Here is a 27536-nt window from a genome sequence, read left to right as displayed (position 1 = left end):
GCCCTCTTGTGGTGAAGTGGTAGTGTCCCTACCCGGAGAGATCCAGGATCAAGTCCCACCTGCCCCAGAGGTGTGTAATAACTGCGAACATGTTGATTAGAAAAGTAGGTTAAAAAAATGGAATGGCCATCTGAAATAGGTTCACTTAACTGAACACAAATCTGGACCCTTCAGTCTATTAGGGATTAGTGCTACACTGTACAGAATCCTTACATTCCAAAAAGATAGCATTTGTAGCATCTGGCTAGTTAGCTGCAAGATAGCTTCACTCACTATGACATTGAATGGTAAAAAAAACTGACCACAATGCAAGTTCAACTTCAATGTCCCAGTTTTATATCAAAAGTTACATAAACTAACAGTATATTTGTAGTGGTTTATTTATGTCCAGAATTCTATAATCGCAACATGATTACACGTTGAAACTCATAGCGTCATTCAATTAAACAGTACAAATTTCCAAATATGTGCGAGAGAGTTACTGTATAAAAACAAAAGAAAATAAAACAGCAGTTTGAAGGAGTCTCATTTTGTCAATGCTCCACAGTAGTGATATTTCACAATGAAGAATTAGAGCTTGAGTAAATTTCTGGAGTCCATTGGCTTAACTTTCTAACATGATGTTGCCAGTATTTCAAAAAAAAGCACATATTTCCAACAAAATAAATATTTGAAACCATAAGTTACAAACTATATATAGTAGTTTTACACATTATCAAGTATTAGCTGCAGATACAAATTTGCTTTCTTTAGTTTAAGCAGACAGTTATAAACCAACATGTAAACACCATGATAAACTGTACATTAAATATAGTGGTTTAAAATTGCCATGCTCTCCACAGTGGCTTTCTTGTTTTGTTCACCCTCAATTCAATTCCACATCTTCCTTTGGAGGTGGTTCAAGGTAGATAGGGGTTACAGAAGCAGGTTTCTTTGACCTATCAAAAAGCAAATAAAAAAAACATTCAGTATTTTCAACAGAACATTTGCTAATTATGTTGCTAGCATTTATTATGCTACAAGCTTGAACTGCATCATATTAAAAGGAAAACGTAATGTGCCACGTTCCACAACATTTACCATTCCCGAATAATACAAAATTGTTACATTTAGTTCTTAGATTAATCCAATTAGCATTAAAAAGAATATTCCACTTGATCAAAGTACTAAACAAACAAAATGCCAAAAGAATGAACTGCAAAATGTATTCTCTTCGTCATGAGTAACTGACTAATGGATAAATAATACTTACGAATAAGGAGAGAAAGGTGTCCCCACAACAAGCAAGTGGTTCTTCTTTCTGAATAGCCGCCACATGCCTTTGTGATTACCTCGAACATCTAGATCCCAAATGTGCAGACACTTGAAAATATAATGGAAATTTAAAAAAAAAATTGAAGACAAGACCTTAAGATTCACTAGTCTCACAAAACATTAAATATTTAATCTAATAGTTGATGTCAATTTTGATGAAAAATAATTATTCTCAATTTTTCTCCTACTCCGTTCTCTGCAAGAAAGAAAACATTGGAGCTGCTTTCCAACCTTCGCCTTACAGGATTTACAAAGTGTCAAAGTGAATCCAATTTGTCGCTTTTTTCAAAAAACAGGCCTCCACATGTGACCACATCACTGCATTGCCCTTACAACCTTACTTGTAATTCAAATCAAGTTTGTCAGACATGATCCTCCCTCATGTTGACTTTCCTGGGTTAATTTTCGAAATGAAGATTTATATTGTGCCGCAGAATTGATTCCAATAGCTTGACTTTTGTTGCCTGCAAATTAAGGGCCTCTTTGATTATACCATCTTCCTCTTTTCAAAAAAAAAAACTGGCATAACATTTGTCATCCTGAAATCTAGGTGCGGTCTGTAGACAAATCTTTAAAAATAGCAACTGAAGATGAGAAGCCATAAGAAATCCTGCAAGGTATTGTCATTATTAAATCGAACGCTAAAGCAAGGAAATTCACTAAAGCTTTGATTTGGAGATGCTGGTGTTAGACTGGGGTGTACAAAATTTTAAAAATCCCAACACCAGGTTATAGCTAAAGCTTTAATAAGAGGATGGTTAGACCTCAGCTAGAGTACTGTTTTTAATTCTGAGTACCATTGAAAAGGACATCAAAGCCTTGAATAAGGTCTAGGAAAGATTTACTAGTATGACAACAAGAACATGGGATTTCAGTAAAGCTGAGAACTAGAAAAACTGGGTTGTCATTCCCAGAAAAAATGCTAGGATGACTTGATAGAAATGTTCAACATCATGAATAAAGGGAAAAAACTAGATAGAAATTTAACAAGTAATAACAAGAGCAATATCTGAAAGCATAGTGGAAACCGAGTTAAGTGTCTTACAAGAGTGACTGAATAAACACTTGTAAGGGAAATTACACAGCCACAGGGAGCAGCAGAGAAGAGAGACAAATTGGATTGTCCTTTCAAAAGGTTAGCAGAGGTATGATGGCCTGCTTCTGTGCTTTCTCACCCAAAACGTTTAAAAACATCTTAAATCTCAAAGGAAATGCTTCCATTCATTGCCAAAATTTAAAAGCCAGGCTTATGGTTAGTTTTATTCAAAGGTGCAATGGACAGTGAAGAAGAGTGTCTCAGAATACAATGGGACCATGATCGGATGGGCCAAATGGGCCAAGGAGTGGCAGATCAGAGCAAGACTTATACATTTAATGGTAGAGCTCTCAGGAGTGTCGCTGAACAAACAGACCTAGAGATGCAGGTGGACAGTTCGTAAAAGTGGAATCACAGGTAATCAGGGTGATGAGGAAGGCATTTGGCATGCTTGCCTTTATTGGTCAGCTCACTGAATATAAGAGTTAGGATGTCATGTCGCTGTTATACAGAACATTGGTGAGGCCACTTTTGGAATACTGCATACAATTCTGGTAGCCCTTCTTTCCGAAGGATGTTGTTAAACTTGAAATGGCGCAGAAAAGATATGCAAGTATATTATTGGGACTGAAGGGAGAGGTTGAATAGGTTGGGCTTGCTTTCTTGCAGCAGAGACTGCAGGGTCACCTTACAGAATTCTATAAAACCATGATGGGCATAGATTGGCTATTCACCCTAAGTCTTTTTCCTAGGGTGGGGGAGTCAAAAGCTAGAGGACATAAGTTTAAGTTGAGAAGGGAGAGATTTAAAAAGGACCACAGAAGATGCTGCATGTCTGGAATGAGCTGCCAGAGGAAGTAGTGGAGGTGAGTACAATTACATTTAAAAGGCATGTGGATAGGTATATGAATAGGAAGGGTTTAGAAGGATTTGGGCCAAATACTGACAAATGGGACTGGGCCAGATTTGGATGTCTGGTTGACATGGATGAGTTGGACTGAAAAGTCTGTTTCCATGCTGTATGACTCTAAATCAAGCATGAGCACTGAGCCATTATAAGATTATCCCATAAATCAATGGTATTTACAACTGGCAACTTAATATAGGAATGCTAGTCAAGGCTGTGAGTTTGGCATCAGTAAATTTAAAGTATTTTATCGTCATTGTTACCAATCAACAGATATGCCCAACATTCCATCAACAGTACAGCAGAAGAATCTGCCAAAATTTGGGGGAGTTTGCTTAATTTCTTGCAATGAAATTGTGGAGTTTTACTGACAAGCATCTGTACACAACTTCTAAATTTGGATTATCACTCAATCTTCTCCTTCACCTACTTTACAAAACCACTCTGCTACTTGTGCTGGAACACCACCCTGATGAAGAATACCCAACCTAGTGTCACCTATCAAAATTAACATTTCATGCTTACCTTGGCTAATTGAGTCCATGTTGTAAAATCAGCCTCCTGTTCCATTTTAATATACATAATATAGACTTTTCCTTCAGTATCTGGAATAAAACTATCTTCACAGGGGTTTTTGGTGTGCTCTAGAACCTTGGCTTCACTGTAGGAATAACAACTAATTAGCAGCAGTAACCTGGATGGTCTACAGAAATAAAGCAACATTGTGTGAAAGGGTAAATCAACTTTCAGGTGGCTTTTCCAGGACAGATTTACTAACACCAGCTTCTGGAGTTAGAAATCTTTTAGGCAAGACCTATTAAATTTGACTTCTGCTTAATAATATTGTTATACCTAGTGACAATAATACTTTTCTAGCACAAATTCTTTCTAAAATGTCCGAAATAAATAAAAACAAAACTCATTATTAAAACAGTAGAAGTCTAGAATATGCACTTATTGCCCACAAAGACAGCATAAAACATGACAGCAAAAATAGCTTTGCATGAAAGTGAGACAACAGACTTACCTTATCAGTTTGTGAATTTCAATTTCATAGGCATCCTTTTTCAGACTGTAAGAAGGTGTTAAAATTCGAGCCGATTAGCATTTGGCACAAAACTTAAGCATGTTTACAAACTGAAAGATTACAAGTTTAGAAAAAAAGTTAAACTCAGAAGTTTGCTAGCAAGAGCCATTAAAACATGCAGAATTGTATCCAGCATACATGGGAGCAATGAAAGAGGGAGCTGGATCCGTACCTGTCCACATTTTTGAGCTGCACATTCGGAACAGTGTTGAATTTATGCTTCTTAAAATATGCTTCCTTCAACAAAAAGTTAGAAATTATTTTAAAATCAGTATAATCTGCTTAATATGTTATTTTAGAGTTGCACAAATTTTGTTCCATGTATATTTGAAATGTATCCAGCAGGGCTACTGGTTCAAATATACATTAGACCAAGAATTATTCTTTTAGTCCTTACCCGCTCCCAATTCCATCAAGGAATAGTTAATTATTCACATAAAATGTCCCTTCAAATTATATAAAGCTTACTTCAACCCTGATCAATGAACAAAGTAACAACTGATTTTAAATTCTATATTGTTAAGAGCATTGACATGTGCAAAAAACTACACTGCAGGAAAAGCAAAGTTTTTATCAACTGATACGTGATTAGAAACAAAATGAAAGGTTTATTTTTTCCTCAAGTGTTCAGTCAAAGCATTTATAGATTAATGCAATCAAAAATTAAAACTATTCTTTTACTCACATGGAAATAGCCATTCATATTAAGTCCAACAATGCCAAAATGATAGGATCTTGAAACATCAGGGATAATACACTCACGACCTTTTCTTTGCTCAGGCATTCTCACCCACATGTCCCAGTCCCAGAGCTGTAAAGAAGTCATTCATTAATTTAAGTCTGTGATTGAATTTAAGTAGCAATGGTTTTATTTGATCCTCATTTCCATGATAATGGTTAACCCAACTAAATCTCTGGTCAATGAAGAATCGCCAAGATATTGATAGAGGGAGGCTAGGTGATGGCAGTCAGAGTAATGGAAGATTTAGGGATTTTACATAGACGCATTGAAAACAGGAACAGGAGTAGGTCAATCACCCCTTCAAGCCAGCTGCTCCATTCAATCTGATCATGGCTGATTGTCCAACTGTTCTCATTTTGCCCCATACAGTTTGATCCCTTTAACCCCAAGAACTATATACACCTCCTTGAATATATTCAATGTTTTTAATGGAACAGAATTCGACACGCTCATCACTCACTGGCTGAAAAAAATCTCAGCTCAGTCCAAAATGGCTTACTCTGTTTCCTGACACTGTGACTCCTTATTCTGGACTCCCATCATTGAGAACATCCGTCCTTTGTCTACTGTCTACTCCTGTTAGAATTTCATAGGTTTCATTTTCTAAACTCCAGTGAAACTAGTCCTAACTGATTCAGTCTCTCTTCATACATCAGTCCTACCATCCCATGAATCAGTCTAATAAATCTTCATTGCACCCAGTCTATAGCTAGAGCATCCATGTTTTTCTAGCTACCATCAGTTCTGAAGGGTCATAGGACTCGAAATGTTAATCAGTCTTCTCCCCATTGGTGCTGCCAAACTTGCTGAGCTTCTCCAGCAATTGCTGTTTTTGTTTCATGAGTATAATATAGTTTGAAATCTAGGAGGATGTTAAATATAGGGAGTAGTGAGGTCATGGCAAGAAATAGGAGTATTAATTTGAGGCACTGGGTAACTGAGATTCTAGGACTTAGTGTTACATAGGATATGAGCAGCAGAATTTCAGCAGTAAAATACACCAAAGTGCACTGACTGGAATTACAGAAAGGAAAAAGGAAATTTAAAGAAAGGTTAATGGAGCTTGACTGATTTTCTCCAATGATAATATTTTTATCATGCACTGGCATTCATGGAGAACATTATATAGTGCCATTATTGGTATCTGCCTCTGGATTCAAAGTTGTCGTCTATTCCAGGTTGCATGTTTCTGTCAGTGGTCAAAACTTTTAATTTTTTTTAAAAAAAGGGTTCACTTGAGATTTGAGAATTACTTTGAGTTTTTAGCATGTTTTGGTTTCTGAGCACCTCTTTTTCAATCTGACCAACTCCTTTATTAGGTGAGACAGTCATGCAGCAATAATACCATCTGTATTTGTGCTGGTATTTGGAATATCTAGGTTCACACAGATGCAGAATGTATTCCAGAATGCTGCTACTTATCTCATCATTAAGTTATTGTGACTCAAAGCAAGATGCAGCTTGATAAAACTTTAAAACTATTGAAAGCAAATTCTTTCAAAACATTAGATGTAAATGCTGCTGCCCATCATGGAGAATGTTTGACTGCCTTTGAGATGTTCTCTTTGTCCTCCTAGGGAACACCGACCATTTCAGACTTAAGAAACTAGTACATGGCAAGGGTGATATTTTTCAACTGTCCAGCCATTATGTCCATCAAAGTTGATTTTGCAAAAGTTTTGTCTGAATGCTTGCAGAGCTGGCTTTGAGTATTTGTTCAACATTTGAATATGGAAGATGTGGTGGAAGCATAGCTGATGGAATTTCTCTTAAGTGTTGCTAATACTCTGACCACTCCCACTGCAGTACAGGTGTTTGGTGATGAAACTGCTCTGTACAATAGGTCTTTCATAACCCTAGAGGCCTTTGTTGTCAAACATTTTCTGTCATAGTGTGTACAAGTGGCACAGCTAATCCAGGGTTTGAACTACTCATCAATGGTGTGTGTAGAACATATTCTAGAATATCTCCTTCAACACATATGGAGGGAGACTATTTGGCTGACTAGGTATGGGTTAATATAAGAGTTCTATTTTGTCATCATTCAAGGAGAAATCAAATTCTGCATGGGAAATATGAACAATTCTATTTGCTACACACCTCAGAGATAAGGCTCTGGCTTAAAAGGCAGCATAATCCTTGGAGTCAGTCACACAAATCAACAGTGCTCAACAGGTTCAATCATTTCATAATGTATAGGGAGACTTAACAGTGTCATCCCTTATATCCAGATCTCTCTTGTAAGCAGGTCAAGGACAGTGCTGTCATTGTCATCAAGAAAACCATGACGCACAATTTCTATGCTAGCAGATCATACCACAGTCCACCATCGATCACTGCTTCAGAGGGGTAACAAAATCCTATACAGAAAGTGTGGGGGGACTTGCAGCATCCTCTTCCTTACCATTAAGGAGTAGAGAGACTTGACATGGCTTTGCCAGACCAGTGGATGCCATCAATTGCTCACATCAGGTTCTGTGGGTTGCATACATTAACAAAGACCATAACTCCAATTTAGGATTACGTAGCTAATGTGCAAGGAGATTCCCATCTGCCATCCTTGATGGGTAGAAGAACAAGAGGCTGGCTGCTGGGTGACAAGGGTTACATAGTGTATACCTGGCTCATTGACTCCGCTCACCCACTGACAAGGCAGAAACAGCACATTTACAACGCAAGCCATACAGATAACAGTAACTGTCACTGAATAAAGAGTCGACTTTCTGTAGTATTCGTTCCACTGCCTGGGCCATTCAGGATCAAGTCCCCTTTAGTTTTCACCATGAAGATCTTAATAGGGTGAACTATTATGATCGCCACAACTGTTTCATGAGAGCAACTCATCAGAAAGATGAAGAGTTTAACATGATCCTGTGCCAGCTTTCAGGTCTAAGCAGTCTTCTCCCACCAAATTGCCTTTAACATCAATGGCACTAATTTCATTCTGTAGATCAAACTGAATATAGTTATTTTAGTTAACCTGTTCAGATGTATAATGAAAAACAAACAGCTCTGGGCAGGTGGGTCTTGAATCTGGACTGCCTGGCTCAGAGTTAGGGACATTACCACTAAGCCATAAGCACCTAGACAAAATAGGTACAAATAATAGTCCACAATTAGTATGAACAAGCTGATTATGTTTTTATGAAGTCATAATGGTTTATCATCAACTATCCATGAGTAATTGTCTGTGAGGTAACTGCTCCAAAATAAACACCTCGATATGACAGAAATGTCAATTAATGATCCTAGCCAACAAAACTCCACTGTGTAGATTGTTTCTGACTGAAAATCCATTTAATTGTCTATTCTCTGTGGAACAGCCTAAAATGAATAAGAAATCAACAGAGGAAGACTTCATCTCTGTTGTGCTGAGTTCTGCATTCCTCCCTGTGTTTATGTCTTATCCTAGCACATCAACAGGATTTGGCTTCGTCACTTAATTTTGGCCAGTTACATTGTCCGACAAATCACTGAAAGAAAACCTATTAACTTGAAGACAGATTCTGTGGCTAAAATTTCTCTTTTTTCTCCTCACTATAAACCTGTAACAAGAAGAATGAAGACAAAACTCTTCCAGAGTTTGTCAGTGACACAGGACAGATTATCACTCAGGAATGCAAAATCTGAAACACAACTATTGATAGAAAACATTCACAGTTTATAGTCTTTCAAATATTAAATTGTACTTAATCACTCTACCTTCTCTGGTGTTGGCCATTTTGGCTCCAGCTCATCTTTATAAAGGCTTTTCTTTAAAACCCAGCCAAGGCCTGGCATGCTCTCCACTCGATAGAGCAGACTAATATCTTCAGCTGTGTGCTCGTAACCCTAAGGTTTACAAGAAAAAGGAACAAAGTCATACAATACAGCCATGGAGAGATGAGAGCTGTAAACAGTAAACTATATTTCTCTCAGACAATGACATATTTATAACCTACATAGCAGTGAACAAAACAATTTTTGGTATACAATAAGGGAATGAGTTCCTTTGCATGTCAATACAGATCAAAATTTAGATTGCTGAAACTTTTCATTTCCTTTCCCAAAGCTTCTAAAATATCATCTTAAAACTTAGTTTGAAGAGATGTCTTCATCAATAGCATGGACAGAGACCAAATATGGCATCAAGGAGCATTAGCACAATTACAGTCCATGTAAAATTGGGGAAAACTGGAAATTGTAGTTATATCTAGCAGAAAGAAGGACGATTGTAGATATCAGAGACCAATTATTTCAAAACCAGACCTCTCTGCAAGAGTACCTCATGAAAGATTTTTTCTAATCAACGTGTTGAGAGATTTTATTGCATGCCTCTGCGGCAGGTGGGACTGAACACAGGTCCCCTAGCTCAGGGGTAAGGACACAACTACGGCACCACAGCAGTCCTGAGTACCCCGGGATAAAGTCTTAGCCTAACCATCTTCAGTTGCTTTACTAGTGACCTTCCCTTCGCCAGAAGGTCAGATTGCAGTTTGCTGAGGATTGTACCTGTGTTCAGTACTAAATCACAATTCTGCAGATACTGAAGCAGTCCACATCGAAATGCAGCAAGGCCTGGAAAATATCCCGATCATCGTCAATGATTATCATGATTCTCGGAGACTCTAATCATCCCTAATATCCAATGGCATTGCCATCACTGAATCCCCCACTATCAATATTGAGGATCACTACCGACCAGAAACCGAACTGAATCGTGCCTTTGAACACAATGGTAATAAGAGCAAGTGAGAATCAAATTCTGTAATATGTAACTCACCTCCTGACCACCACCCCCTCCCTCCCCACACCCCCCACCCCCCACCCCCACCTTCTGAACCCCCGACTGCTACCATGTAGGATGATGAGGGCAGTACATACACAGGAACACCAATTTAGGAGGTTGGCGAGCTCAGATGGCTGGAAGGCTAGTTTGTGCTCGAGAATGAAGCCAACCATACAGGTTTAATTCCTGCAGTGACCAAGGTTATCATGAAGGATTCTCCTTCTCAACCTCTACACTCACGTAAGGCACAATTACGTTCAGGTTAAACCACCAGCATCATGTCTCACTAATGACAAAGCAACCCTTTGGTCTGATAAAACTACGGTGACTTTAGTTTTACTATCTGCAAGTTCCCCTTCAAACCATCCGCTAACCTGACTTGGAAATACATTCATTCAGTGACAGTGAGGAAAAAAAAAAGCAAAGTCTTGAAAATCCCATCCTAAAAAGGGTATCTGTAGTCCAGGAACTGAAACAATTCAATAAGGCAGTTCACCACCATGTTCTCAAGCACAATGAAGGAGAGGTAATAAATGCTGATCCATGTCCCGTAAAGGAATTTTATTTTAAAAAACGCTCCTCTCATGACTTGGTATACCTTAATAGTGAAACATTTTCCAATCTGCCATTGATTATTTTCACCTCTTGTTTCAAGCAATCATGTTGAAGAAAAAAGAACTTAAACACGCTGGCAAAATAGCTATTTTGAGCAAGTCATTTTGAAAAAAAGTGTAACTGGTTAAGTAACACATGGAAGAACCTATAAGAGTTATGGATTTTTAACTAAAATCCCAATTAAACCTTTGTTTTCAGAACATTCAGCTGGCCCACTTCGATAAAAAGCAACCGTTTATTAAAATGTTGGAATAACATACTAAATCAGGAAAGTGCTGAATCACAGTGAACAGAAGGGAAGTTACATGATCTTGATCCTCCACATGCTAAGTTCTAATCTTAGGCAAAAGATCAACAACTAGCAGACCCCACTATCTAGTGACCAGTTCATGACAAAACTGTGTGAATCAGAGTGTAAACAGGAATGTTTAACAGAACAAAGTGAACATTTGCCAAGAACAAGCAATTGAGGTATTCAAATATGCTGCCAAAAGAATCCATGCATGGAATAAATAAAACATCAATCAGATATGGATTTCAAAAGGGTATTAAAAAGGATAGGAGGAGGAAGAGAGTTTTGCAACAAATGGGAGGGTGGAATTCCACATGTGGGGTAGACATCTAAAGCTATATTCCTGATGAAGGGCTTTTGCCCGAAACATCGATTTTACTGCTCCTCGGATGCTGCCTGAACTGCTGTGCTCTTCCAGCACCACTAATCCAGAATCTGGTTTCCAGCATCTGCAGTCATTGTTTTTACCTATCTAAAGCTATAGTTCCAATGGGTTTTCAAGAGGAAGAGGAAGGGACACAGCCCATTAAAATGTACCAGAAACAAAGGAATTTTTATTTTGCAGAGGCAGGGAAGAAGGATATACTCACATTGGAGAAGATTACAAAAGATAGGAAGGGACAAGGACATCAAGGGATAATAATCATCAGAGTCTCAGATGGACTGATGCAGGGAGGAAGCAAGTAACATTCTGTGCGTAGAAGAGGTAGCCTTAATAATGGAGAGGATCTAGGCACAGAAGCTAAACCTAAGGACAAAAAGAAAGCTAAGAATGAGAACATTCTGGTTACATCTGATATTGTCCAGGGAAAAAAAAAGTTGAGATGGCAGTAAGAGGATAATTTGTGATGGATATCAAAGATGAAAGTTTTGCTTTCCCAAATCTAGCTAGTGGAAATGATTCATCCAAGAACAAAATGCACTTTCTACAGATGCTGCCAGAGCTGCTGAATTTCTCCAACAATTTGTTTGTGTTTCAGATTTCCAACATGTGAATTTTAATTTTACAAATGTAGGGAGGCTTTGCTAAAATTATGCAAGTCCCTAGCCAGACCACAGCTGGAATACCGAGAACAGTCTGAACTTACATTCTAAGGAAAATTATAATGGCATTGGAAGCAATACAGGGAAGGTTCACTCAGCTGATACCAGGAGGAACCATTTCATGGGGAGAGGTGACCTTATTGATACAGACAAGGTTTTTAACAGGACTTAACAAGGTTGATGCAGTTGTTTCCCCTTGAGAGAAAGTGGGCTTTAGAGATTAGGTCATTCAGTATATTCAAGGCTGAGTTGACGGCTTTTCGAATAACAAGGGAAATCAAGGGTTATGGGGAAAAGACTGAAAAGTGAAATAGAGGATTGTCAGATTAACCATCAACTCATTGAGTAACAGAGCAAACTAAATGGCTGAATGGTTTACTTCTGCTCCTATACCTTAAGGTCAGTTAGTAATGAAGAATTAAAGAGCCCAAGATGCTGGTCTTCAATTTCTTTTACAAATGATGGATTGTCAGTTTTATCCTCTAGGAATTTTATGTAATTTATACTCTCCTTCCCTTCTCGTACCTCACTTAAAAGCCTATTTTTCAATGGAACTCACCAAAAATCCAGACTAGTTAATGGAGTCTGGCCATGTCTTCACCCAGCAATTTGACTTTTCATTGGATAGTGATAACAGAGATAACTCTTGCATTCCAACAGTGGCTACCCATCAATAATATTTCACTGGTTATAAAGCACTTTGGAGATGTCCAGCAGTGGCGAAAAGTTACCCAAATCTCTTTTTCTCCTCCCCATCAAGAGGTCAAAGTGCAATTCCCCCACCGTGGAGATCACTCAACATTGAATCCAACTGCATCCCAAGGACCCATTTTGGTTTGTATGGCTCAATACCAGAATAGATATGAGCCACTTTGTATGAAAACATATTTGGGAATACTTTTTTTAAAATGAAAACTTTCAAACCAGATAAAACAAAACTAAAATATTCACTTTTTAATAAACAATTGCAGTTAGCTTTAAAAATTTTAATGTCAAGTACAAGGTTTCAGCTACACAAGTAGACCAAGTTTTTCTGTATTCCCCTAAAACAATATGAATCCAATTCAACCTGTCCAAATATAATTTAACAATGTCCTACCTGATCATTCCAAGCAGATATGCAATATAGACTTTCATCCTCTTCAAGTAAATGGATTGTTTGGCTGAGAAAACTAGCAAAAGAATGAAACAGATACAATAAGTGACTATTGTCTATAGATATCAAGAGAGGCAAGAATTTGGCTAATTCATGCAGCAAATATACAAAGTCAGTTACTATTTTTGCTGCACAAATATTGGCTGGTGTTATGATCAGTTAAGCTCTGGGGAATTAAAGAATGAGAATGTGAAGAAGAATATATTGAAAAAAATAAAGTTCAAAGGAAATCCCATTATTCTACTGTATTGGAGTGTTTAATTAAATAACTATAATTAAGGCAATGATTTTCAACACTAAGGCCTTTCTTTAGCTGAAATAAGGAAGAAATTGGCACTTTGTACTTACCTGAAAAAGTCCACGGAAATATCCAGGTCTTCCTCCAGTACCACAGCAAACTTTGCATCCTAGACAGGAATCATTCCCAAAATAAGAATGTTCATTCCATAAATTAAAAACTGTTTATAAAAATACAAAAAAATTTTTAAAAGATGGAACATTAAAGTTCATTTTATAATTGTTCATTAAAAAGTCACATCTCATTCAGCATCCAGTACCGAAAAGGAGAACCTGTTTTGGCATTGTTCAGGGATGGATGCAGGCTAAGACATTAGAAGCATATCTTCAGATAATTTATGTACATTTGTGAAGAACAGGCTTGATTTATTTAAGTTCAGAAATTGAAAGGGTGTTGATGCAAATTAATTTGATGAGAATCTAGGAGGCATATTTAATACGTTTGCAGATGACATGACACCAAAATCGGTGTCAAAATTAGAGTGGTTCTGGAAAATCACAGCAGGTCAGGCAGCATCCAAGGAAAATAGACGTTTCAGGCAAAAGCCCTTCATCAGGAAGCGGGCTGGGAGCCTCGTGGGTGGAGAGATAAATGGGGGGGGGGGGGGTAGGACTGGGGAGAAGGTTGCTTAGAGTGCAATAAGTGGATGGAGGTGCGACTAAAGGTGATAGGTCAGAGAGGAGGATGGAGCGGTCAGGTGGGAAGGAAGATTGACAGGTGGAACAGGTCATGAAGATGGCGCTGAGCTGGAAGGTTGGTACTATGGGGGGGGTGGGGAAAGAGGGGAAATGTGGAAATGTCCTTGTTACATTTGGAGGAGTGGGATTTGAGGGCAGAGGTGCAGGATGTGGATGAGATGTGTTGGAGGGCATCTTCAAACACGTGGGAGGGGAATTTACAGTCTTTAAAAGGAGGCCACCTGGTGTGTTCTGTGGTGGAACTAGTCCTCCTGGGAACAGATGCGGCGAAGGCGGAGGAATTGGGAATAAAGGATAGCATTTTTGCAGGAGGCAGGGTGGGAGGTGGTGTAATCCAAGTAGCTGTGTATGTGGAAAATGTCAGTGTTGAGTTGGTCACCGTTGATGGAGATGGAGAGGTCCAGGAAGGGGAGAGGGGTGTCAAAGATGGTCCAAGTGAATTTAAGATCAGAGTGAAATGTCATTATTTGGAGATGCTGGTGTTGGACTGGGGTGGACAAAGTTAAAAATCACACAACACAAGGTTATAGTTCAACAGGTTTAAATGGAAGCACTAGCTTTCGGAGCAACAACCACCTGATGAAGGAGCATCGCTCCGAAAGCTAGTGCTTCCAATTAAATCTGTTGGACTATAACCTGGTGTTGTGTGATTTTTAACGGAGTGGAATGTGTTGGTGAAGCTGATGAACTGTTCAACCTTCTCCTGGGAGAACAAGATGGCACCGCTGCAGTCATCAGCGTAGCAGAGGAAAAAGGTGGGGAGTAGTGCCGGTGTAACTCCGGAAGATAAACTGTTCTACATAGTTGACAAAGAGACAGGCATAGCTGGGACCCATCCGGGTGCCCACGGCTACCCCTTTCATCTGGAGGAAATGGGAGTATTCAAAGGAGAAATTGTTGAGGGTGAGGACCAGTTCAGCCATGAGAATAAGAGCGTCATTGAAAGGGTACTGGTGGGGACATCGGAAGAGGAAGAAACTGAGGGCTTGGAGGCCCTGGTCATGGAAGATGGAGGTGTAGAGGGACTGGATCTCCATGGTGAAGATGAGGCATTAGGGGACAATTGGTGGTGTCCCAAACATATGTGGGGAGTTCCTAGACCAGGGGGATAAGACAGTATGGAGGTATGTGGAGATGAATTCGGTGGGGCAGAAGCAGGCTGAGACAAATTGTCAGCTGGGGTGGTCAGGCTTGTGGATCTTGGGAAGGAGGTAGAATCGGGTGGTGTGGGGTTCCTGGACTACGAGATTGGAAGCTGTGGGTGGGAGATCTCCTGAGGTGATAGTTTGGTGACTGTGGGGAGGGGCGGGGAATGGAGGAGGAGGGGTGAGATCATGGTCACGGTGGCGGTAGATGGAGATGTCTTCGAGTTGGCGCCTGGCTACAGTGGTGTAGAGGTCAATGCGCCAAACTACCACTGCGGACAAGTGGGGTGCAGGATCTTGATCATCTAGGCTAACAGGCAAAGGAGTGGCAGATGGTTTCATTCAGCAAATCTGTCGCAGATCCAAACAGTTTCCATATGCTGCCTCCCAGACAGGGAGGTCAGAAGAGATGAAATGCTTTAGACAAATGCGAGGTATTGCATTTTAGTAAGACAAACCAGATCAGGATTTATACATTTAATGGTAGCCCTGAGGAATATTATGAAACAGAGAGACCTAAGGGTGCAGGTGCATAGTTCCTTCAAAGTGGTGTCGCAGATAGACAATAGTGCATTTGGCACGCTTGCCTTTATCGGTCAGAGTACTGAGTATGTGAGTTGGAACAATATATTTCGTCTGAACAAGATATTGTAAAGCCACTTTTAGAATATTGCATACAACTCTGGTCGCCCTGGTATAGGAAAGAAGTTGTGAAACTGAAAAGGGTGCATAAAAATTTACAGGGATGTTGCCGGGACTGGAGGGTCTGAGTTATAAGGAGAGGCTGGATAGAAGAGGATCTATTTCCTCTGGAGTGGGTTGACCTTACAGAGCTTTATAAAATCACAAGGTCTTCCCACCTCACCACCTTTCCCTCCACCCCCGGAGTGGGGGGGGGGGGGGGGGGGGGGGGGGGGGGGGAGTTCAGAACTAGAAGGCATAGGTTTAAGGTGAGAGGTGAAAGATTTAAAAGGGACCAGAGGAGGAACTTTTTCACAGGGTGGTGTGTGTATGGAACAAGCTACCAGAGGAAGTGGTAGAGGTGGGTACATTTATAAGATTTAAAAGACATTTGGATGGGTACATGAATAGGAAGGGTTTAGAGGGAAATGGGCTAAACACAGGCAAATGAAACTATTTCAGTTTAAGGATACCTCATCAGCATGGATGAGTTAGATGGAAGGGTCTGCTTCCATGCTCTGTGATGCAATTGTTACTAGACACTGTAGGGCACAACACAATGGAGAGCAGATAATGCAGAACAGGCAAATAGGCAAAAACGGTATAAAATTACTTGGACAAGTGTAAGGTGATATGGAAAAACAAAGAATAGGAGTATGTTTTGAATAAGTATAATTATCTAATGGCTTAAAAATATGGTTCACTGAAAGTTCTCTTGCAGGTTCATGAAACTACCCAACTCTGGTTATGCCACAGAGGAGAGTACAGAAATTTGGGCCATTACTATAGAAAGGCACATGCACACAGACCATACAGCACAAACGAACCATCGCAATGAGGGGATTTAATTTGGTTGTACTATATCCATGGTGCACACAAGGCCAAGAAGATATACAGATTTGAAAATGACAAATGTTATTATCCCTCCCTGGAAAGTGGTAAGAATAGCAATAATTGGATGAGTTGGCCCTGGAAAGTTATTTGTCCTCTTCTCACTAGCTCAGGAATTACATGTAGAGTGAGAAGGTCCATTGGAGACCATTGACTTAGAACATAGAAACATAGAAAAATACAGCGCAGTACAGGCCCTTCGGCCCTCGATGTTGCGCAGACCAAAGCCTACCTAACCTACACTAGCCCAATAACCTCCATATGCTTATCCAATGCCCACTTGAATGACCATAAAGAGGGAGAGTCCACCACTGCTACTGGCAGGGCACTCCATGAACTCACAACCCGCTGAGAAAAGAATCTACCCCTAACATCTGTCCTATACCAACCTCCCCTTAATTTAAAGCTGTGTCCCCTAGTAACAGTTGACTCCATACGCGGAAAAAGGTTCTCACTGTCAACCCTATCTAAACCCCTAATCATCTTGTACACCTCTATCAAATCGCCCCTAAACCTTCTTTTCTCCAATGAGAACAGCCCCAAGTGCCTCAGCCTTTCCTCATACGATCTTCCTACCATGCCAGGCAACATCCTGGTAAACCTCCTCTGCACCTGTTCCAGTGCCTCCACATCCTTCCTATAGTATGGCGACCAAAACTGTACACAATACTCCAGATAAGGCCGCACCAGAGTCTTATACAACTGCAACATGACCTCAGGACTCTGGAACTCAATTCCTCTACCAATAAAGCCCAGTACACCATATGCCTTCTTCACAGCACTATTTACCTGGGTGGCAACTTTCAGAGATCTGTGTACATGGACACCAAGATCCCTCTGCTCATCCACACTACCAAGTAGCCTACTATTAGCCCAGTAATCCATCTTCTTGTTACTCCTACCAAAGTGAATGACTTCACACTTAGCTACATTGAACTCCATTTGCCACCTTTCTGGCAAGCTCTGCAACTTATCCAAATCCCGCTGTAACCTGCCACATCCTTCTTCGCTGTCCACCACTCACCCGACTTTCGTACCATCCGCAAACTTGCTCACCCAGCCTTCAAGCTCCCCCTCCAGGTCATTTATAAAAATGACAAACAGCAATGGTCCCAAAACAGATCCTTGTGGAACACCGCTAGTAACTGCACTCCAAGATTAACCTTTACCATCAACTACTACCCTCTGTCTCCTTCCAGCCAGCCAATTCCTAATCCAAACCTCTAATGCACCCTCAATGCCATACCTCTGTAATTTTTGCAGTAGAAATGCAAAAATTAGACCTTTAAGGGTCTAAAAGTGGTCAATCTCCATCCTTTAAGGATTCAAAACTGTTACTAACCTGATTACCCACCTTCCCAGAGTTTCTTGCTTCAAGTATAAATGGGGTTTGATGAGATCATAAACCCAAAATCCAGTGGACTGTTTTGGTCTTGCTTCTTCAAGGAGGACACAAATGCTCTGTTGGTGCTTCAGATGAGATTAATTGGATTGATAACTAGAAATGATTGAGATGTCTCATGAGGACACATTGGATGGACAGGATTTGCTCCTACTCAAGTGCTGAAGAATGAGGGGTGACTTGAATGAAGTGTAGATCCTGAATGGTCTTGACAAACTGGACATGGAAATAGTATTTCCATTTGTAAGTGAGTCCTGAACTTCAGGGGCATAGTTTTAAAATTAGGGACTTCAAGACAGAGCTGACAAGAAAATGGTCAAGTCACTTTGAAACTCTCTGCCTCAGAAGGCGGTGAAGCTGGAGACATTGAATGTGTTCAAGAATGATGCAGACCAATTTTTGTTAGGCAAGGGAATTAAGGGTTATTAAGATTGATGGAAATGTGAAACTTGAAAACTGAAACAGATAAGTACTGAGCTTATTGAATAGCAGAGCAACTTCAAAAGGGCTGAAAGGTCTATTTCTGCTTCTATTTCATATATTTCTTACCAGAAGGCAGCCGGCCTGCTAGGTTGGGGTCACCGCATTTATCTGCGACACCCCAATTCACTGAGGCGCAAAGGAAAACTACCTTCCTTCTCACCACTGGATTCCCTGGCACTTGTGCCTCCAGCAACAATCTCTAGGAGCCTGAAGCTACCAGCAACTCTTTGGTGAGGCAGGGCTTGTGATTTGCCAAGAAACGCACCGTCTGCTCTTAAGTAGCTGCTTGCAGTGTGATCCAGCAAGCTCCCTCATTGTGGGCTGAGGAATCAGCCTCTGAAAAAGTCCATCCCATCACTTAGTGTCCAGAGCACCAAATCTCAGCCTCAGTGTTTTAATTAATTTAAAAAAAACTCAGAATTCAGTGATGAGAGATCATCAATTTAAAAATACTGAGAGAGTGAGGATTTTATTCTTAAATGTAGTAAGGGAATGGAGCATAGAGTCCATTGAACAGAAGAGTTTGCCTAGATGTGGTGCACACTTCTACAGTTTTGTCCTATATTAAAGACCAACAGTTGATGAAAACTAATTCCTTAAATACAAATGAAATGTTAAACAGCACTGCTGAAATATTAATAGAAGGGAAATACACCATTTCTCATTTTTAAAAAGAAAGCAAACTCATACGTATTTCATTGCTTACCGGATGTAAATTAAATGTAGCAGTCAAACTGGCTTTGTAGTGCTGTATATACAAAAAGAGATATAATACTGAAGTGATACAAATTCAAAAAAACATTTATTAATTGTAATATTTCACATCACTGATGGTTTAATTGATGCAGGTAGTGGATACAGAAACCTGGCTGGACAGAAGTAATATCAAAGAAAACCAAGAGCAACATTTTTTTAAATAAGCTTCCTAAGCTGAAGAATGTTGATTGTCTGATCAGCCAGCAGCACAGTCGTCCCACTGCTGGGACCACAACCAGACTACCAAGCCAAAGAATCCAATTCTATAGGGCCAGGCTGTTGTAGTAGGTACTGAAGGGAAGGGGGACTCATGGTGTTAACATCATGTGAAGGATGAAGCAGCTCCAGATCGCGACAAGAGGTCGGTGTTGGAGGCATCCCCTCCGACTTTCCTGCTCGAGTCGGGTATCCCCATTTGGGCAGCCACACCCCACTCTGTCCCTGAACATGTACCATGGGCTGAGTCATTGGAGCACTACTGGATAATGCAAAAAATATACACGCAGAGATTTTGGGGGAGATTGAGTGCAATGAGTTAGTGCCAAAATTGTAAATAGTCTGTTGTGGTTCTGTTTGCCGAGCTGGAAATTTGTGTTGCAGACGTTTTGTCCCCTGTCTAGGTGACATCCTCAGTGCTTGGGAGCCTCCTGTGAAGCCTCCTTTAAATGCCAGAGGAAAGATCACAGAAGCGCTTCACAGGAGGCTCCCAAGCACTGAGAATGTCACCTAGACAGGGGACGAAATGTCTGCAACACAAATTCCCAGCTCGGCGAACAGAATCACAACAACGAGCACCCAAGCTACAAATCTTCTCACAAACTTTGTAAATAATCTATATTGCGATACAGTATTTACTTTAATTTTGGGTTCATGACAAAGAACAAAGAAGAAAAAGAAAAATACAGCCCTTCAGCACTCCAAGCCTACACCACCACGTTTTGCCCTTCCATACTAAAACTGCCTTCATTTACATGAGCTGCATCTCTCTATTCCTTCCTATTCACGTATTTATTCAGGTGCTTCTTGAATTGTCTGCATTCATCACCTCCTCTGGCAACATGTTCCAGGCACTCACCACTCTGCGAAAAACTTGCCTCGCACATCCCTTTTAAACGTCCCCCCCTCACACCTTGAAACTGTGTCCCCTAGTAATTGACCTTTCCATTCTGGGAAAAAGCCTCATACTTTCCACTCTATCCATGCCATTCACAATCTTATAAACTTCTAGAAGGTCGCCTCTCAACCTCCAGTGTTCCAGTGAAAACAAGCCCAGTCTATCCAACCTTTTGTCATAGCTAAGATCCCCCATACCAGGGAACATTCTGGTAAACTCCTCTGTACCCTCTCCAAAGCATCCACATCCTTCTGGTAATGTGGTGACCAGAACTGTACACAACATTCTAAGTATGGCCTAACAAAAGTTCCATAAAGCTGCAGCATAACTTGTCTATCCTTATACTGAATGCAGGGCTGAAAAGGATAGCGCTGGAAAAGCATTGCAGGTCAGGCAGCATCCAAGGAGTAGAAGAATTGACGTTGCAGGCATAAGACCTTCATCACATTCCTGATGAAGGCTTATGCCCGAAACATCGATTCTCCTGCTCCTCGGATACTGCCTGATTTATTGGGCTTTTCCAGCACCATGCGTTTCGAATCCGATTTGCAGTCCTCACCTTCTCCTTATACCCAATGCCCCTTCCAATAAAGGCAAGCATGCCACTGCCCTTTTTCTTTACTACCTTACCTAGTTGCTGGAAAAGCACAGGTCAGGAATTCCTGAAGAAGGGCTCATGCCCGAAACGTCAATTCTCCAGCTCCTTGGATGCTGTCTGGCCTGCTGCACTTTTCCAGCAACACATTTTCTGCTCTGATCTCCAGCATCTGCAGTCCTCTCTCCTATCTTACCTAATTGCCCAACACTTTCAGTGCTCTGTGGACCTGCACACCCAGATCTCTCTGCATATCAATTCTCCTATACTTAACTTCCACTGTACGTGACATTCCAAAATGCATCACTCATTTGTCCAGACTAAACTCCATCTGCTATTTTCCTGCTCATGCCTCCATCTGATCTATACCTTGCTGTATCCTCTGACAATCATCCTCACTATCCACAACTCCACCAATCTTTGTGTCATCTGCAAACTTACCATCTATGTTTTCCTCCAAACCATTTATGAGGATCATGGTAAACAGAAGTCCCAGAGCTGATCCCTTTGGAACAGCACTCGTCACATCCCTGCATTCCAAAAAGCATTCTTCCACTGCTACCCTCTGTCTCCTATGGCTAAGCCAGTTCTGTACTCATCTTGCCAGCTCACCCTTGATACCATGTGACTTCCCCTTTTGTACAGGTTTGCCATGAGGGACCTTGTCAAAGACTTTACTAAAGTTCATGTAGACAACACCAATTGCTTTTCCCTCAATCACCTTCGTCACCTTCGCAAAAAACTCAATTGAGATCATGAGGCACGATCTTGCCTCAAAACCATCCTGTCTATTACTAATAAGTCCATTGCTTCTAAATGGTCTTGTCCCGGAGAATCTTTTCCAATAGTTAATCTACCACCACCATGAAACTCACATGCCTATAACTTCCAGGATTATCTCTGCTACCCTTCTTAAACAATGGGACAACATTGGCTATTCTCTAGTCTTCTGGGACCTCACCTATGGCCAAAGAGGATACAAAGATGTCTGTCAATGCTTCAGCAATCTGTTCTCTTGCCTCCCTAAATATTCTGGGATAGATCCCATCAGGACCCAGGAACTAATCTACCTTAGTACTTTTTAAGACACACAACACCTCTTCCTTTTCAACAGTAACTCGGCTTAGAAACTCAACATTCCCCTCCCAGAGATCAGCCTGAAACAATTCCTTCTCTTTGGTGAATACCGACAAAAAGTATTCATTTAGGACCTCACCTACCTCTTCTGGCTCTACGCATTGATTTCCTCCTTGGTCCTTGAGTGGGCCAAGCCTTTCAATGGCTACCCTCTTGCTTTTTCTGTATGTATAAAAAAACCTTGGGATTCTCCTTAATCCTGTTTGCTAACAACATTTCATGATCTCTTTTAGCTCTAATTCCTTATTTAGGCTCTTTCCTACTTTCCTTATATAGTTCAAGAACATTATCAGTTCCCATCCTCCTAGACCCAATGTACATTTACTTTTTTTTCTGATCAAATATCATAACATCCCTGGTCATGCAAGATTCGCATAACATGCCCAACCTATCCTATGACATATTGGTTTTGTGCACAACTGAATAGTTAAAGTATTTCTGTAGCCACAGTGATTTCATTACAGTAGTTTGAGACAGAGTTTGGCAGCACTAACAGGCTTTTGTTCACCTTGGGATATTTTACATCTGGCAAGGTAAACCATTTTGCTTTAAGATCTGTCAGAAACTTCTAGACTTTGATTTAAAAAGGAAGAGACTTCGATTTTAATTTTGTTTTGGGCAGTTTGAAGAGGTCCTTGGATGGTGGCGGTCATCTACAGTAGTGCTCCTGAGATTGGAATATTATAGAAAAACTAGGTTATTATAAAGTAACATCCAGAAGTGTTGGGATAAAACCCTATAGATGTCACTTGATGCCAAGTGCGCTTGTGCTCAGATATATGACAGCTCCAAGAAGCAGCTATCAGTGGTTCCAGTCAAGAAATTAAAGTCATAATTTCCTAATACCATGATTGTCTTAAGGTAAGTGTCTCAGTACTACGTGAAGGGTGTTTGAGTACTGTGACAAGAATTTTTCTTTTTGGGAATTTGTTTTAGAACTAACAGAATTATATTTTTTCGGTGTATTTAGAAGTCTTCAAAATTTGTGTTCCAAGTAAAAAAAACTTGGTTTTATTCTATTTGATGTTCATTACTTTTGGTTAATAAACTTCTGTTTTATTGTTAAAAGAAAATCTGCAACATAGCACACTTGTATTTCGGTGACAGACTATTTTGTGGAAACCAAAGCAAAACATGTCAAATGGGGCCAGAACAGGTAGGTTCTGTAAACCTCTTCCACTAACATCCAGTAAAATTGGAAATGGATCAAATTAGGTTCAAGGAGGCAGGAAACCTACCAAGAATTTAATGACCCTTTGCCTTCAAATATATTGTTAGGGGACCATAAAACACTCTGTCTTATGTCTGTCTCGGGATATAAAGTAGGCCAATTAGGACTGAAATGAGGATAATTGCTTTCACTTGAAGCTTAGGGAACCTGTGGAATTCTATACCACGGGAGGCCAAGTCACTGAATACATTCAAGAAAGCGATAGATAATGTTTTAGATATTAAAAGGCATGAAAGGGTCTGGGGAGAAATCAGGAATCTGGCAATGAGATAGAGGATCAGACATGGTCATACTGAATTGCTGAGCAGACTCAACTGCCCAAATGGCCTACCCCTGCTTAGATTCTATGTTATTCAGAATTCAACAGTCATTTTTTTTAAAAATCACAGTGACCACTTCATCCATGAAAAATTATTCTATTCCAATGCAATTTAAATGCTCATTTAAAACTTTTGTTCAAATTCATCAAATGGACCTTAGTTACTGATGTAATCCAACTTTTATATTTGTAACTTCTAGATAAGTCTTTTGACCTTTAAGCTATCAATCAGACAACAGTATTACTGAGAAAAAGAATTCTAGCCACGCGTTGCTAGCACGTGTGGTAAAGATAATGTGGTAAAACCCAGAAGCCAGCCAGATTATAGAAATGTGAAATTCATACCTGAGAGACTCGAGCATTCTTAATACTAATGGGTGTGTGTTGAATGCCTTTAAGGCCAAAGAGCTCCACCACATCCATTGGCTCCTGATCAAGAAAAGTATGCAGTAAAACCGTGAAACAGATTTGAATATACACAAAAGTAGCAAATCATTTTAAGAACACTTTTTTTAAGGCTTGAATGTGGTCTTTATAATTATAGAATCATAGAACAGTTGGAGAATTGGAGGCCATTCAGCCCAACCTGTTTGTACCCACTGTCCAAATGCAACATTTCCCTGCCTTCTTGACATAATCCTGCACAATCTTGCGTTTTCTGAGAACAATTCAATTCCCTCTTAAATGCCTCACCTGAGCCTGCCTTCACCACAGTGAGGTATTACATTCCAGATTTCAATCACCGGTAGTCTCCAATATCAAAAATTCTTATTTGTCTATACAAATCCCGCCATTGCTTCACCATTCTAAATTTTCTCAACCTTCAAATATCTGTGCTCTTCCACCTCTGGCTGTTGGCATTTCCCACTCCTCGATTTTCTTTATTGATTTGTTTCATAATACTCTCTCTCCTACTTCTGCCTACCCTCCCTACCCTGTGTGGTCAAGATTTTTTGCTGTTCTTTCAGCGGTCTCACTCTCTACCATTCCTATAGATTCCAAGACAGAAGAATTTTCAAGAGTTTTTTTCCCTTCTTTTTTCCCCTTTAGTTTATTTGTCTCTCTCTCTTTCTCTCAAGATGTCACATGCGTGTGGTGATGTTGGGTGTGAAGTTCCTCAGTATGAGGCCATCATAATATAGCAGGCTTGACAGAATAGCTTTCTTTTTCTCCTGCCCCCTTGTATGCTTGAATAGCCCAACAGTCCAGAAACAAGTGTGATTTGAAAGAACACTGATCTTTGTCTCTTTCTCTCTCTCTCTCCTGTTAGCTGTTGGCCAGGACATCAACATCCAAGCACTTTCCAAAGAACAGGAAAACAAGTAGAAATGTTTGTAGGTGTATCAGAAGTCATTCTCTGTTAAAGAGAGTCATAGAGATGTACAGCATGGAAACAGAACCTTCGGTCCAACCCATCCAACAGATATCCCAACCCAATCTAGTCCCACCTGCTAGCATCCAGCCCATATCCCTCCAAACCCTTCCGATTCATATACCCATCCAAATGCCACATAAATGTTGCAATTGTATCAGCCTCCACCACTTCATCTGGCAGCTCATTCCATACACGTACCAAAAAAAAGGTACAAAAACATGAATAATATTTGTGGAGACACTATGAACTACACATTGAGGAAATAGCTCTGGATTAGAGGAGATACAAATACCTGCTTGCCAAACAGGAACAAACAAATATTCAATTTTTAACACATGGGTTTTTTCTTCCAAATAGGATTCAAATCATATAGTTTCATTGATGTGACAAACTATATGATGATTTTGTTTTATTTGTATTTTCACCTGACAGATTAAGTGTAATAATAGTTATCTTCTAAAATGTCACCCAAATCAATATTACAGATAATTTAGCCCAGTTATAACACAGTTATTTCACGTTTAGTAATAGGATTTGCTTTTTGTACAGATAACTTTTAAAAATCTAATAACATCTCACCTCATAGTAACCATCTATGAAGACAACAATCATTTCTGGGTTCACACCCTGAGCAGACAGCAGTGAACGCAACATTCTGCAGGAAAATAAATGTTGGATTCCAGACTGGTTATTAACGCTTATCAGCTCTTCATTAGGTCAGTAAATAAATTTATAGGCATATAGAGAGATCAATAAATGGAAAATTATTTCTTACCATTTACTCAGACCCATTGAAGTTTACAGCACAAAAGGCAAACATCGGTGTCTGGCTTTCCACCAAAACAATGCAGAAAAACTCCCATTTCCCTGAATCTTCCTTCTAATGCAAATTGTTATTTTCCCTCAAAAAGTAATAATCTCTGCCTCAACTTCCCATGCCAAAGCATTCAGAGCTGCATACAGAAAATTATCACAGCAATTTTAACTTGATGACCCCTGATTTTGAATCCAAAGTGGGGAATATTGTTCTTTCCAATCCACCCCCATTAAAATATTCAGTATAAAATCTTACTAAATTGCCTTTTTGCCTCCTAATTAGAGGCAATTATTTCCAGATTACTTATTCAGATACCATTTTGATGAATAGATCTTGTAGTTTTCTGAGAATCACAATGAAAGCAGAACTTTAATAAACATTGTTTACACAAGTCTTTCCTCAGGCACCCTTGTAGAATTCTATGCAATATCCACAAGTACTCTGGGTACAAAGGATTCTAATTATATTAGTGATGTGACAAATAAGACGATGGCTTTATTTCCATTTGCTTTTGCACATAACAATCTAGGTGGACAATTTGTGTATGCTTTAGACAGTCTCAGTCGTTTTGGAATTTTTCAATTGCACAAATGATTTTTACTTCTTTATCAGATCCTATGTTTACTATTGTGCTTGGTTTAAAAAAAAACACTTTTCTTACAATATACAGCCAACGTCATATCCATGTTCCAGTGACTATGCCAACTAAGCTCGCAATGCTGTTTGGAAGTTATAATGCATCCCCAAGAAGAGAAAGATTATCCAGGGAGGGATTAGACAGACATGGCTGACAAAGGAAGTCAGGAAATCTATCAAAGAAAAAGAGAGATCCTATAAAGTGGCCAAGAGCACTGAGAAATCAGAAGACTGGGAAGGCTACAAAAACAAACAGGAGAGAGAAATAAGGAAGGAGAGGATCAAATATGAAGGTAGGCTCGCCAGTAATATTAGAAATGATAGTAAAAGTTTCTTTCAATACATAAGAAACAAACGACAGGCAAAAGTAGACATTGGGCCACTTCAAACTGATGGTGGAAGCCTAGTGATGGGAGATAAGGAAATAGCTGGAAAACTTAATAAGTACTTTGCGTCAGTCTTCACAGTGGAAGACATGAGTAATATCCCAACAATTAAAGGGAGTCAGGGGGCTGAGTTGAGCATGGTTGCCATTACAAAAGAGAAAGTGCTAGAAAAGCTAAAAGGTCTTAAAATTGATAAATCTCCTGGCCCCGATGGGCTACACCCTAGAGTTCTGAGGGAGGTGGCTGAGGAAATAGCGGAGGCATTGGTTGAGATCTTTCAAAAGTCACTGGAGTCAGGGAAAGTCTCATATGATTGGAAGATCGCTGTTGTAACCCCCTTGTTCAAGAAAGGATCAAGACAAAAGATGGAAAATTATAGGCCAATTAGCCTAACCTCGGTTGTTGGTAAAATTCTAGAATCCATCAGTAAGGATGAGGTTTCTAAATTCTTGGAAGAGCAGGGTCGGATTAGAACAAGTCAACATGGATTTAATAAGGGCAGGTCTTTGAAGAGGTGACAAGTAGGTTAGACCGGGGAAACCCAGTGGATGTGGTCTACCTAGACTTCCAAAAGGCCTTTGATAAGGTGCCACAAGGGAGACTGCTGAGCA

The 27536-nt window shown here is 40.0% G+C and overlaps 1 protein-coding gene across 1 annotated transcript in view; it reads right to left on the bottom strand.

Moving 5' to 3' along the window:
- Positions 1-313: 313 nt before the first annotated feature.
- pomgnt1 (protein O-linked mannose N-acetylglucosaminyltransferase 1 (beta 1,2-)) overlaps positions 314-27536 on the bottom strand; it is a 63401-nt gene continuing 36178 nt past the window's right edge. The window contains exons 10-21 of the mRNA XM_072574349.1: positions 25666-25741; positions 24057-24140; positions 19266-19307; positions 13310-13368; positions 12905-12977; positions 8789-8917; positions 5030-5155; positions 4517-4581; positions 4285-4329; positions 3783-3918; positions 1253-1362; positions 314-938 (exon numbers count right to left, since the gene is read on the bottom strand). Coding sequence (XP_072430450.1) covers positions 866-938; positions 1253-1362; positions 3783-3918; positions 4285-4329; positions 4517-4581; positions 5030-5155; positions 8789-8917; positions 12905-12977; positions 13310-13368; positions 19266-19307; positions 24057-24140; positions 25666-25741 — 1018 coding nt within the window. The 3' untranslated portion in view covers positions 314-865. The remainder of the gene's footprint in view (positions 939-1252; positions 1363-3782; positions 3919-4284; positions 4330-4516; positions 4582-5029; positions 5156-8788; positions 8918-12904; positions 12978-13309; positions 13369-19265; positions 19308-24056; positions 24141-25665; positions 25742-27536) is intronic.

This window comes from Chiloscyllium punctatum, chromosome 7 (genome assembly GCF_047496795.1).
Source record: "Chiloscyllium punctatum isolate Juve2018m chromosome 7, sChiPun1.3, whole genome shotgun sequence".
Lineage (NCBI taxonomy): Eukaryota > Metazoa > Chordata > Chondrichthyes > Orectolobiformes > Hemiscylliidae > Chiloscyllium > Chiloscyllium punctatum.
Note: the sequence above shows the minus strand (reverse complement) of the source record. Positions and strands in the feature narration are given on the sequence as shown.